The sequence below is a fragment of the Colletotrichum gloeosporioides genome (genome assembly GCF_011800055.1).
Source record: "Colletotrichum gloeosporioides strain Lc1 chromosome Unknown consensus_41, whole genome shotgun sequence".
NCBI lineage: Eukaryota > Fungi > Ascomycota > Sordariomycetes > Glomerellales > Glomerellaceae > Colletotrichum > Colletotrichum gloeosporioides.
In genome coordinates, this window is record NW_025544686.1 from 124,216 (window position 1) to 136,972 (window position 12,757).

Consider the following 12,757-nt stretch of genomic DNA (forward strand, 5'->3'; position numbering starts at 1 on the left):
GATGACTGGTGATGAGGCGTGGTGGTATTGTTGTTGGTTCCCGAAGAGTCTTGATAGATGAAGTGTGATGTGATGGGTGTGGAATGCGATGCTTGCGGTTTGGAGGTTACAATACGCCCGAGACTCGCAGAGCTGAGGAGCGGAAAGATGCAATTAAGGGTGAGAAAGGATACTGATGATGACGGTCGGCGGAAAGGAAAAGAAAAAAAAGGGGCGAGCGGCGAGATCTTGAGAAGCTCCCCATTTGGTGTGGAGGTGAAAGCGACAGGAGAGAGGCGCGAGGAAATGGCCGCACACATCCAGATTCTCCGTGCAACCTGGAGTACCTTATGGAAGGTAAGGTAGGTTACACACACAGGTGCTTGCCAAACTCGGGTAGATCCACGGGTAGTAGGCTGATCGGATGGATTGGGTTGGCAGCCATCCAATAGCCTGCCAGTCGACAAACAACACAAAGTCAATGCCCAACGCCATGGCCACTGTTTTCCCTTGCGCTTCATTATGCTAAAGCCAACCACAGGCCATTCACTTTCTGCTGACTGCCTGCAAGAAGTCAGACAAGAGGTCTAGCTATCTTTAACTTAAGTAGCGATTGAATAGACACCACCTACTTTTCTTATGTCTAGGCAGCTATATTCCCTGTGCACTGGGTGACTTTAATGAGGACATAGATGAGGGACGACGACAAGGAACGAGGGGTAACAGCGATAGTAGACGATGACGATGACGACGATAGCAGCAATAACAGTATTGATAATAGTTCCTACAGTGGTAACAACAACGGCGAGCACAGAGGAAAAGTAGTTGCTCTAGCAAAGGAAAAATAGGACATATGATTCGATAAAATTGATTCAAGCAGGCATTATCCAGACAGAAGAGACATCGCTCTGAACAAGCAATATCCGCACAACTCTCTGGTCCATAATCTACAGTCTTGACAAGGCAAGTGCCTTGCATTGCTGTGAGATGTGGTGACAATATCGGAACATGCTGGGGCATGTCAGACACAGCAAAAAACCAGGCAGACGTGCCGTGGACATTGCAGCTTACGATGTTGAACTCAATTCACTTTCCCAGCATGATCCTGCTCAAGCGCACTGTGCCCCTTGACGTAGCAAACGCTGCTCCCCTGTCTTTAGACCATCAAACAGACAATGGAATAATGACAGACGGATGAGGTATCCACCTTTCAACGGCACCAAAAGCAGACTTCCCGTGTACATCCGTATCGTGTATTGTTGCCGCAGCGGTGAAGATAGAGAACCTCTGTTAAAGTGCTTAAAATACCATAAGAGAAGTACTTGTACGAAGACGTGACATATCTATTGACCTTGGCGGGAGTGGAAAATGGCCGGGCTGGGCAATCCTTCTGCATAAGATGATGTGCAGCACGAAGCAACAGCTTAGCTTGTCCTCCCTTGTCCATGGCCACCTTCGATCCAAGTCATCCCCATGGCAAGATGTCAGCTCTGTGCTGAGACCTGCCTCATTGCAAACGCTCTCACTCGATAGGCAACATAGAGAACTCTTTGGGAGCAGGACTTCAGCCTGTGCAGCTTTCTCTCTGGTGCTGTCCCATTTTCTTTGGTACTTTCCGGTTTCTCTGGCGCCTTCTGGTGTCTCTGGTACCTTCCACTTTCTCTGTTGCCTCCTTCCTCCTCCAGTTTCTCTGGCGTCTTCCAATTTCTCTGGTGTCTCCCAGTTTCTCTGGCGTCTTCTGGTTTCTCTGGTGTCTTCCAGTTTCTCTCGTTGGCTCTCTCGTCCTCCGGTCTCTCTGGTTCCTTCCAACTTCTCTGGACCCTCGCCGTTGCTCCCATCATCTTCATTGTTATTATTTTTGCTCATCACTCCGTCTTCATCTGAATCTCAACTTCGCCATCCTCCATCAACTGTGAACTTGTTCACCTTCCTCTTGACTCGTCCCCAATCTCTCCACCGGCCACACTCGCTACCATATTGACAGCCTGGCTGCATCTTGACGGTTTGCCTTCCTGATCAAGCTTCCAACGCGACTTGCTAATAATATCAAAGATGTCTGACCCAGGTACGGATAATCCTACGATATTGTCAATCCTGTCGCCTCAACCGCCCTACCTCTACGAATGGGACGAAGAGAAGTCCAGAAGGGGCCAAACAAGCATCAATCCCAAGCTGAAGAAGATTCGACTGCCCAAGATCGAAATCGTGGACAAAGATGTCTTCGTCCAGGCAGGCCGCGACCTATTGGATCTCGTCAAAGCCAACAACTTCCAATACAAGAACAAGGCCTTTCTCGATCAGGCATCAATTCAGCACTACCACCCGGTACCAGGAAACCGGTCCCACTTCCCTCAAAGTGAGGAGGATGGTGTCTTGACTGATGGTCGACACAACCGCGATGCGGTGGACGAAGTATGGCGTTTGACCGAGAAAGACTTCCCTTCCAAAAGATCTCAATTCTCTGCAGAGGTCTCGATTGAAGGTGTCGGTGTCATGAGCATCCCGTATGACGAGTTCATGCAAAAGGTTCTCAGTAGGATTCCTGCAAGACGCGCCAGTCCCGCCAGCACGGAGAGTCGCGGGAGATCTCGATCTCCTCCCACGCGACAGGCATCAAGTTCTCATCGATCGAGGTCTTCTCTTTCTCGACCACCACCTCTCGACCCGCAGCAATTCGCGCGAGAGAGAGGCAGACTGCTCAACATCCTCCGGCCTGACACAAGAGACCGATGTCCGGCAAGTCGTCAAATCGAGCTGGCCGAGGCACTCACAGCCCTCGGCGTTCTATTGCGAAGCAACGGATATGAAGATGTCAAAGTCGGCTGGATCGAGGGTCGAGCTGATCTACTCTACTCCACGGTCGACAGTGGCACCACCAGCGTCGATGACAAGCAATGGGCCGGACCCCGAGCGCTGCCACTCGGGATTCCTGATGGACTGATGAGACCCCATCTCGCGGTTGAGGCCAAGAAATACAAGTATGTCACCAAGGCCGTCGAAGACATCAAGAGAGTGGCAGACGAGGAGTCCCAGAGCGACGGCGGTATGAGCACCGTACGGGGTGCGAGGAAGAACCATCGGCGCCGCCAGTACAGTGAGAATACCTCTGATCTGCTCCGGCAAGGAGGTGGGTACATGATTTTATATCGCATAATGTACTGCGAGCTGTTCGACACCCGCTCCCATATCTTCATGCATGCTCCGGGTCTCAAAATCGACAAACATTGCACGACCCCGGAGCTATGGCTCCAAACTCTCGAAAAAGCAGGACCAATTCAAGTTGCTCTTTTCGAGGAAAAAGACCTTCCTCTATTGCCCCTTGCGCGGCTGGGGTTGCGCCACCTCGCCAGGGAGGGAACGCCTTGGGACGTTCTCGCGTAGGTATGAACAGGAGAAGAGGGCGCGGAGCAGGGACCGTGACAGAGAGAGAGAGAGAGAGAGAGAGAGAGAGAGAGAGAGAGAGAGAGAGAGAGAGAGAGAGAGAGAGAGAGAGAGAGAGAGAGAGAGAGAGAGAGAGAGAGAGAATGGGGGCTCAAGATGAGTGGCATCGAGTGTTAGTGCGGGTGGTACAGTCTGTTTAAGTCGTTACGAAAAATGGTGATGTTTCGTTTGTCGGTATTGCCCAAACTGCCTCTTCTCCCTTCATAAAAGTGAAATGTGATGCTGTGGAGAAAAATTGCACCTCTTTAGTACAAACGAGAGGAGGAGACAAGACTAGGCAGGGGAGAGGGGATAGGTCTACAAAGTTGCCGCAGAGTTGGCGGCAAAGTCCTCTCTTCTTGTCGTGAAATTGTATATTTTTACTTGTATCGGCAACCGAATATCAATTGGGTCCGCCATCGCAGGAGATGCGATGCCGCGAAGAGCGTTGCGATGGGTACGATCCCATGCCATGAGGGGGTGCCGGCTTGGCGCGGAACCAGCATCAGCTCCTTGCCGACAGAGCACGCGGCGGAGGACGAGATGCAGGTGGTGCTGGAAGACGAGGAAGCTGGATCTATGACAAACTTGGACGACAAGGAAGTATCGAAGGCCAATGGAGCCGCGTGAGATGCGCTTGAATCAATGTCAGCGTGGTCTACCCATCTCGTGTTGGTGTTGCTGTCTCGGTTCAAGCGATCTGCTCACCGTCGAAGTGATGCTCAGCAAACGACGAACACGGTATAGCTGGTTCCGTCACCGCGCAGACACAACACGTAGCTTTCGTCAGGAAAGCTGTCGTTTGGGGGATATGTCCCTTGTGTCTGCGCGACTTAATTTTCCGTGAACTCAGTCGCTCCCATCGAGGGCGACGATAGTAGCGACAACGATGATGACGACAATAAGGCAATAACGACGACACGATCATAATAGCGACGAAGACGGCGACGAGGGTAAGGTAGAGTGAGTATAAATCCACATGAGAAGTTGTCGCTCAAGCACAGGGAGAATAAGGTAGGAAAGGTAGTCTCTTTACCCCACCCTTGCCAAGGTAACATGCGGAACCCATTAGGTGCAGAGAGAACAACAAACCAGATCCCATTGTAAATGCTCCAAGCCAAGTTGGATTGATTGATGGGTCGGAGGTGCAGCTGCCCAGTGGCCTTCAAGGCTACGAATGCAGGGTTTGTTTTGGTGATCAACGAGTGGCGTGAAGAACGACCAAGGCTGGGATACAATGCATAATGGGGCCGGATGTCAGTTGGAGAGCAACAAATGGGCGAAAGTAAACATGACAACACATCGCGCTGAACAGCCCAACATTCGCATTATCAAGGAGTGTTGTATTGTTGTTGCTGTTGTTGTTGGCCCCATTACCCACCATTCACACCGAACACTGGCGTCAAACCCCCAATTTCCCGGCTGGCAACTGACCATCACGGTTCAATTCACCTGTCGTCGCCGTCGTCGTCGCCAGATCCGCCAGGGATGATGCCTCTCGGCGCTATCACATCCAAGAACCAGGACGGACCTGCATGGGGTGAGACCACAGCGTCGAATCGCACAAGCGGGGGGATCAGGCCCAGCTCCACAAGGTGCAGTCCGTCCCGACGGCCGTGAGGCAGGCGCGGGGCGGACGAAGGACCGCACATACAGCGGCTATCACCAAAACACACGATGCGGGCTCTCGGTATGCGGAACGAACTGTCGTTGTTTGGGGCCTTGGTATGTGCAAGAAAAGCTGGGGTCCGCAGCGGTATTGAGCGGGCGGTTGGGGGCGCTAATTACGGCGCTGTGCTGCATGCTGCACCCAGCGGTAAGAAGGTACCATTTTCGGCTCGACGGGTCGGAGGGTCGGAGGGGTAGTGCAGTGTGTGGTCTGGGACGTGGACTGGGACAAACTGAAGGTGGACCCTCTTTCTCAGCTCGACGCCATCTGGGACGGACATGGCGTTCCATCTACCGTACGGACTGTGCTAGTGCAGAAACAGGGCCGCCAGAGGGGACCGGTCGAGTCAGCCCGTTCGAAGGGATGCCCGTTTCATCGCAGCTTTTTTTGGGGGTTGATCTCGACTCGACCTGGATGCACTTTTTTTTTGGAGGTTTCCTACTGTGCTGCAAAGGGCACACTTGTGCATGCGGAAAAGGAAGGGTGCGAAAGACGTCACACCAACACACGCGGCAAGTCAGGCTGCGTACTTGTATGTACAACTCGGAGGGGATCGGCAGCGACTGACCTCCGACGGAACCCGTGGGACCCCTTGTACAGCCGATTCGTGCCACCTTTGCCTCCCGAACTCTCGTAATCCGGGAGGAAGGGATCATGCTTGATGGCCCGGTCTGCGTCCTATCTCATTGCAGGAGTACAAGTCCCGGATTGTGGGGCACAGTGGTGACGGAACCTAATGCCATGAATAGTGTCCTGGTGACTCTATTGTGACTATGTAAAGTTGGTGGGAATCAAGTAAAACAGGTCCGAGGAAACCGCAACAAGCAAACGAGAAAAAAAAGGTACACGACCGAATGAGAGAAGAGGGTATGTGCTGTGAAAACCGAACGAAACGAACGCCGCAATCCAATCGAGAAAAAGAGTCCAAGATAAAGGCGGCAACAAACAAATAAGAAATATTGCTCTCAATGAAACCCATCTCGCCGCAGTATTCCCAACTCCTCCGATGACCCCCCTTAGCCCAGGTAGCATTGGAAAAGGAAGAAAGGAAAAGGGAAAAAAGATGCGTGCCCCTCGTCCCTTTAGACCGACGGGTAAGAAATGCGAGATGTGCTGTTACTCCCACCCAGGCTCATGTCCTTGTGTTCGTCCCCAAGCCCCGACATGGCCTTATCCGCTGCCAAAGTGCGTAAATCATTGTCGAAAGGGTGTTAGGTCGTATCCGGACGCCGTGGTATAGAAACAAAAGGGGTTTCTCGTGAGAATTCATCGGTCTAAAAACACTCTGGACGTTGTTGTTCATGTGGTCTCGTCATGGTGGACCCCGCAGGAGCACCGTTATTGGGGGAACATGTTGTTGATCTCCTCGTCGCTCAGAACAATCTCGTGTACCGGCTCCCGTCGGTTTTCGAGGGGGACGTAGTCGCAGTCGACGTAGGAAGGCAGGAAGATTTCTGGGTTCCATGCGAAGCCTTGGCTGGAGGAGAGGTAGGAGATCTGCGGAGTCATGTTAGTCGGTGCCCACTTGTCCCAAAGGGCGGAGTGGTGTTACCAGGCGGGGAGTGCCGTTGGGCTCGCCAATATTGATGACGGTGCTTTCTTGTTTCGACAACGCCGTGCCTGGTTCTCGAAGTCAGTAAAGGTTCATGGGTGTAGTCCAGCCGCCCGGAGCAGAGCAGGCCGGCATGGCCCGGGTCTCGGAGCCCAACTCGTGGTGGGATGACATACTGAGCAGGCTGGGCCGACGCTGGTGGACCGACTTCTGCTTGGAAGCGGAAGGCGGGGAAGACGTCCGCGGGGAGCTGGAGTAGGTTGAAGAGGAAGAGCTGGTTGCACCCCGGCCTTGGGAGGACTGGTGGTGGTGGTGACCGTAGGTGGCCGACGACGGGGTCATCGGGATCGCAATCGACGACGACATGGTGGTCGGGCGTTGAGGTGTTGGAGGGGGAGAGTAGAGGACGCCAACGTGAGACGATAAACCCCAAGAATGATTGGAAGCGGTCTGAACGATAGAGAGACGAAAAGAAGCACACCGGACGGCTCGTTGGTGGAGAGAAACCAGCTTGTTTCGGCTGAGGAGTCGAGAAGTTGAAGAAGGCAAGGAGGATTAAAGGTACAAGACCGAAGAGAAGTGTGCCTGTGACTGCGTAGAGTGACTGATACAGTGTACAGTGCTAGGTTGACTGCTGGGACGAGGCAGGCCTAACGAGGCATCCGGTGAATCACGCCCACATCATCCCATACAGTTGACCTTGGGGTCTGATAAGAGATAGGTGCCGGCACTGGAGGGACTGCTAAGACGGGGTATGAGCCGCCGCGGGGAGCTGCTAACAGTGGATAGCGGGAGAGACCCTCACATCATCATGGCAGGGATGCTGGCAGTCGCTCCCCACTGTACATGGGGGGAAGGCGGCCCCCACTCGCACCAATCGGAGGCCGTCGCTGCCTACAAGCTGGGTAACGTGCTGCAGGCACTTCGCCCTGCTCCATGCCGTCCTCTCGGCCAATCACCCGCTGGTGGGATTCTAAGGTCACGTGTCGGAGTCCAAGCTTCAACTGGATTCCTGACTAAGCCGGGCTGAAAGGCTGCTGGCTGCATGCGTATCCATTGACGCCTACAGGCCAAGCTAGAGCAAGCAAGCAGCACCGCACCCAAGCTTTGTGAACAACGACTCCCCCATCACCAACAGCACCTCGCCATCCTCACGACCTCACTCTTGACACGGTCCGTCAAACCCCTCGAGTCTGCTCCTTCTCAAAACGCCGCTCGCGAAACCCCTCCTCTCCCCGACAAAATGGGTGACGTTTTGGTGGAAAACCCGACCAACCACTTCGTTTCTCAGAAGAAGACGGCGCCCTCAACAATCCCTAGTATTGAGAACTTCGAGGGCATCTCTTCGGAAGGAGGCGACGACTATGCCACACTCAAGAAGCTGCAGAGGCAACTGGAGTACATCCAGCTCCAGGAGGAATACATCAAGGATGAGCAAAGGTTCGAATTGCCGCTTCGTCACCACAGCTCGCCGGTTTGCTGACACGCCGCCACAGGAGTCTGAAGCGTGAGCTCGTCCGAGCTCAGGAGGAGATCAAGCGTATCCAAAGTGTGCCCCTCGTCATTGGGCAGTTTATGGAGGCTATCGACCAGAAGTAAGTTGACCCCGCGGCACAAGTCAGCGCCGGCGAAGCTTCAGACAGCTAACGACCGCCAACAGCACCGGAATCGTCCAATCATCGACCGGTTCGAACTACGTCGTCCGCATCCTCTCTACCCTCGACCGCGAGAAGCTCAAGCCCTCCTCCTCCGTCGCCCTCCACCGCCACTCCAATGCCCTCGTCGATATCCTCCCTCCCGAAGCCGACTCCTCTATTGCCATGCTGGGCGCGGACGAGAAGCCTGACGTGACATATGCCGATGTTGGTGGCCTGGATATGCAGAAGCAGGAGATTCGCGAGGCGGTCGAGCTGCCTCTGACGCACTTCGACCTGTACAAGCAGATCGGTATCGACCCCCCTCGTGGTGTCCTGCTGTACGGTCCTCCCGGAACCGGAAAGACCATGTTGGTCAAGGCCGTTGCCAACTCCACAACTGCCAACTTCATCCGAGTCGTCGGTTCAGAATTCGTGCAGAAGTACCTTGGTGAGGGTCCTCGTATGGTTCGTGACGTCTTCCGCATGGCTCGCGAGAACGCCCCGGCCATCATCTTCATCGACGAGATCGACGCCATTGCGACGAAGCGTTTCGACGCGCAGACCGGTGCCGATCGTGAGGTCCAGCGTATTCTCCTCGAATTGCTCAACCAGATGGACGGTTTCGACCAGACCGCCAACGTCAAGGTCATCATGGCCACCAACCGTGCCGACACCCTCGACCCCGCCCTGCTGCGTCCCGGCCGTCTCGACAGAAAGATCGAGTTCCCCAGTCTTCGTGATCGACGCGAGCGCAGACTCATCTTCTCCACCATTGCCAGCAAGATGTCTCTGGCCCCCGAGGTCGACCTCGACTCCCTGATCGTGCGCAACGACCCTCTGAGCGGTGCCGTTATCGCCGCCATCATGCAGGAGGCCGGTCTCCGCGCCGTGAGGAAGAACCGCTACAACATCATCCAGAGCGACTTGGAGGATGCCTACTCAAGCCAGGTCAAGGGCACGAGTGATGAGAACAAGTTTGATTTCTACAAATAAACGACGAGCTACGAACGGAAGGGCACGGACGAGTCGAAGGCGGAGGAGGGGTCGAAATACTCGCTGCAAGATTGGCGATGTAATGGGACGGACATGGCCGGAAGGCAGCGGGCAGGGATAGACTTCCTTATTATCAACGGCTTCGGGGGAGCGAAGCCCGGCGTCGCGTTGTACAATATTCTTGATAAACAAGCTTCGTTGGTACCTGCTAGCCACGCGACGGTGTTCGCCGACTGAGTGCACATGTGACTTGCCATTAAATCCTGGTCGAGCCCTCTCAAATAATTTGCCTTTTGAACATGCATTACAATCCCACGAGCAGGAAGTCCCGACCGAGAAAGTAGCATCAACAATCCTTGACGTCCAAAACTGTGGAAAACGGGCTCACAAACCGAGCATCGGCCGTTTCTACATAGGTCTGACCCCAACGTCGAGGTCCCGGCCGAGTCCGGAACAAGCCGAGTTCGACCTCCCCGAACCGGGGCGATGGAAGGGTAAAGGCCTGAAACTCGGTTTCTTCCGATGGTTCAAGGTCCAAGTCCCCCGATTCTCTCTTTTGATCAGCTGTCACGTTTTTGGGGGGTGATCAGACAGGAGTGCGATGTGTTTTTTGCACCTCCAAATTCCGTTGCCATGTCTCTGGAGCGTTCAATTGTATCGCGCAAACTTCAAGGGCACAAATCAAGTAATCTCCAAGTATTGGCCACTCAGCACGAAAACGTCTTCTCATTTCCAGGATCCGATCCCAGTGTCTAAAAAAGAAAAGAAGAAAGTCACTTTTCCTTTTCCCCGCCATCATCCGGTTGTCGTTTCCGCCATTTTCCCTGACTACAAGTTTTTCCTCTCCTTTTTGTTTTCCGTACCGTGGCTCAAAGGCCGTTTGTGTATCTCTCTGTGTCTTTTGTCTAATAACAAATAAAGACAAAGCTGCCGTGAAAGGGAAAAAAACAAGCAAGAAAGGAAGCCGTGAATCATAACGTGATTTCCCGTCGTCAATAAGAACCTGCTGCCGCCGCCCGTAATCTATCAAAAATGGAACCCTTCCCTGCCTGCTTTGACTCGTTGCAAAATGCTTCAAGAAGCTTCAACATGTAAAATAAACTCCACAGACGCTAAACCGTCGCTGATGCAAAAGTCATGATGCAATACGGGGATGGGATGCGTCAACGCTGAGATGCCGCATTTCCTCATCGCCAAAGGTAGTTTGGTTGTTTGTGTGGTTGGGTATATCCTTCGTCCCCGTGCAAAGTCTCTGTCTCTCCTCCTCCCCCGACTCCTCCTGTCCGTTCCGAGCAGTGGGCAGAGTGATTAGGTATTATCATTACCCATTACTGCTTTTCGTGTAATAGTAACCACGACCTGTTGCGTAGATGCAAAGGCCTTCTCTGGGATTTGCCTGTGTATGGACAGGTGAACGTGGCGGCAATCTCTGCCTGGGTATCTCTTCTTCGATCGTCTCTCGGGTCTTTGAGATCATGGCTCGGGCCATGTCTGGTTTCGTAACGTATGTAGCTGCCACTACATGGGCAACTAAGAGCTCAGGATAACGCCTAGCTCCAGCATCATCTTCACGAACTTGGCGTGCAGCTCAATAAAGAAGTCGGGCATGCCAACAAGCTCTGCCAGGCCTCTCGCTTTGAGGGAAACACCACCGGGTCCGCCGCCCATGCGTCTGGTGAAGCCGCCGCCTCCTGTCAGAAAGCTGCTGCCACCGCGGTCGGGTCCCTCCCTCTCTTGGATGTTCATCATGGGATACGGGTTGTGGTGTTGAAGACCTCCAATGGGGCTAGACTCGGCTACCCTCTCAGCCTCCGCCTCAGCGAGCTTCTGGATCCACTCTGCCAGGCCTGCGAAATTGGTAGCCATGAAGCCGAACGTTTTCATAGCGAGCCGCTCCTTATGCGTGCTGAGAGCCAGGAATGCGTAGACACGCTTGTGGCCGCGGGCGTGCATGTCGGAAATGCGGAAGATGTACGCCGTCGTGTAGCCATTGACTGGGTCGCCAAAGAAGATTGGCCCGCCAGACGCGGCAGCTCCGGCACTTTGTGTGGTCACGAAGGGTGTGGAGCTCGACTGTGGCGAGGCGCTCGGCGTCGGGTTCGCGGGAGAGCGGGGGAGGGTCTCGAGGGAGAGTGTCCGCAGGCAGGAGGATCGCACGATCGAGAAGGACGTTGGTATTAACGGTTCATGGGTAGAGGTGTAGTCGAGGTAATGGGTGTGACTTGCATGCCTTCCCGAAGACATGCTAGATCTTGTCGTGGTCGAACCAGTGGCTCTTCGGTGCATTCGCTCGGGGCGTCCCTCGGAGTCGGTATCGCTGGCAGAAGACCCTTGCGAAGTCGGTGGCGACGCCTGGCCGTAGACTCTGGCGTACGGCGCGCGAGTGCGCAGTGTCGGGCCGCGCTCTGCTTTGAAATCATTCTTGTCCTTGCCACCTTGCCGCTGCGGCAGCGTCAGCGCGCAGTTGTCGCAAGGGCCGGCGCGCTTGGTAACGTTGTCGTCGTAGGTTCGGCGGAAACTCGAGTCTCGTCGCGGCTGCTGTTGCTCCGATATCCGGCGGGGGCTTTCGGGTGGGGTTTCGATAGCGGAGGGCGACAGAGGCGAGGCCGGGGAGGCGTTGGCGGATGCGCGCAGCAGGGCGGCGCGCTGGGTTTGGGCCTCGATTTCCGAGGCGGGTAATGACGAGCTGCGGTGGGCATTGAGATGCATCTTGCGCAGAGCATCTGACATGGCGACGGTCTGGTTCAGCGAGGCGGCCGACGTTGGCGCGCTTGTCTGGGGTCGGATCTGGTCCTGATCGGCGTAGTTGGCGGCGCCGTCGTCGAAGCATGTGGTGCATGGAACGGGCAGGCCCTCGGTGACCATTAGCGGGGTCGGGCCATGTTGGTCACAGTAGTGAGCGAGGCAGAGCTGGATGCCGGTCATTAGCGACAACGAATTTGGTTGTGGTTGATGCATCGTTTCAGCGTGTTCGCGAGGTGAAGCGAGTGTGTCCTCAAACGACGGGACACGCATCGTGAGGGATGCAGCGGCCTCGTGTAATGAAAATAGGGAGAAAGACACTGCTAGCCAGAAGAGTCTGGCGGCTCGAAAGAGAAGAAGGGCAAGGAGGGGGAGCTCAAAGGACGAGGGCAGCCATGGTGAAGATGCTCGGAACTGATAGGTTGTAGGCGCAGCTTATACAAGACTTAGTTCGGAGTAGGTACGGGGAAACAAACAGCACGATGCTGGGAGGGCGAGTGCGAGTCGTGGCATGCGACCGTGGGTAGAGTTATATGTGTAAGAGACAGGGTTCGACGAGAAGGCGGCAGGAGGCCATGGCGGCGCAGTCTCCCTTTCTTATGGGAAACTCTGAAGGGGGTCTGGGTGTGAATGAGAAAAATGTGGGAGGACGAGAGGATGAGATGGGAAACACAGGAAAGTTGCGTCTGCGTAAGGCAAGAACAGAAGCGCAGCCCAAGGGGGTGGGCTAATTAGGGGACGGGCATTTCGAACATGGGAGGGCAT

At 54.6% G+C, this 12,757-nt stretch overlaps 3 protein-coding genes across 3 annotated transcripts; 1 reads left to right on the forward strand and 2 right to left on the reverse strand.

Annotated features, from left to right (window-relative positions):
• Positions 1 to 6,406: 6,406 nt before the first annotated feature.
• On the reverse strand, positions 6,407 to 6,986 carry GCG54_00005638 (uncharacterized protein; the record flags this gene model as incomplete). The annotated part of the gene is made up of 3 exons (XM_045405656.1): positions 6,407 to 6,565; positions 6,621 to 6,688; positions 6,797 to 6,986. 3 exons carry the CDS (start codon positions 6,984 to 6,986, stop codon positions 6,407 to 6,409), a joined length of 417 nt encoding a protein of 138 aa, XP_045264758.1.
• Positions 6,987 to 7,863: 877 nt separating this feature from the next.
• GCG54_00005639 (26S proteasome regulatory subunit 6B-like) lies at positions 7,864 to 9,250 on the forward strand (the record flags this gene model as incomplete). Its single annotated transcript, XM_045405657.1, has 3 exons — positions 7,864 to 8,060; positions 8,117 to 8,215; positions 8,281 to 9,250. 3 exons carry the CDS (start codon positions 7,864 to 7,866, stop codon positions 9,248 to 9,250), a joined length of 1,266 nt encoding a protein of 421 aa, XP_045264759.1.
• A 1,530-nt stretch (positions 9,251 to 10,780) lies between these two features.
• Positions 10,781 to 12,265, reverse strand: GCG54_00005640 (uncharacterized protein; the record flags this gene model as incomplete). Its single annotated transcript, XM_045405658.1, has 1 exon — positions 10,781 to 12,265. The coding sequence occupies one exon, from the start codon at positions 12,263 to 12,265 to the stop codon at positions 10,781 to 10,783; it is 1,485 nt and encodes a 494-aa protein (XP_045264760.1).
• Between the last annotated feature and the right edge of the window lie 492 nt (positions 12,266 to 12,757).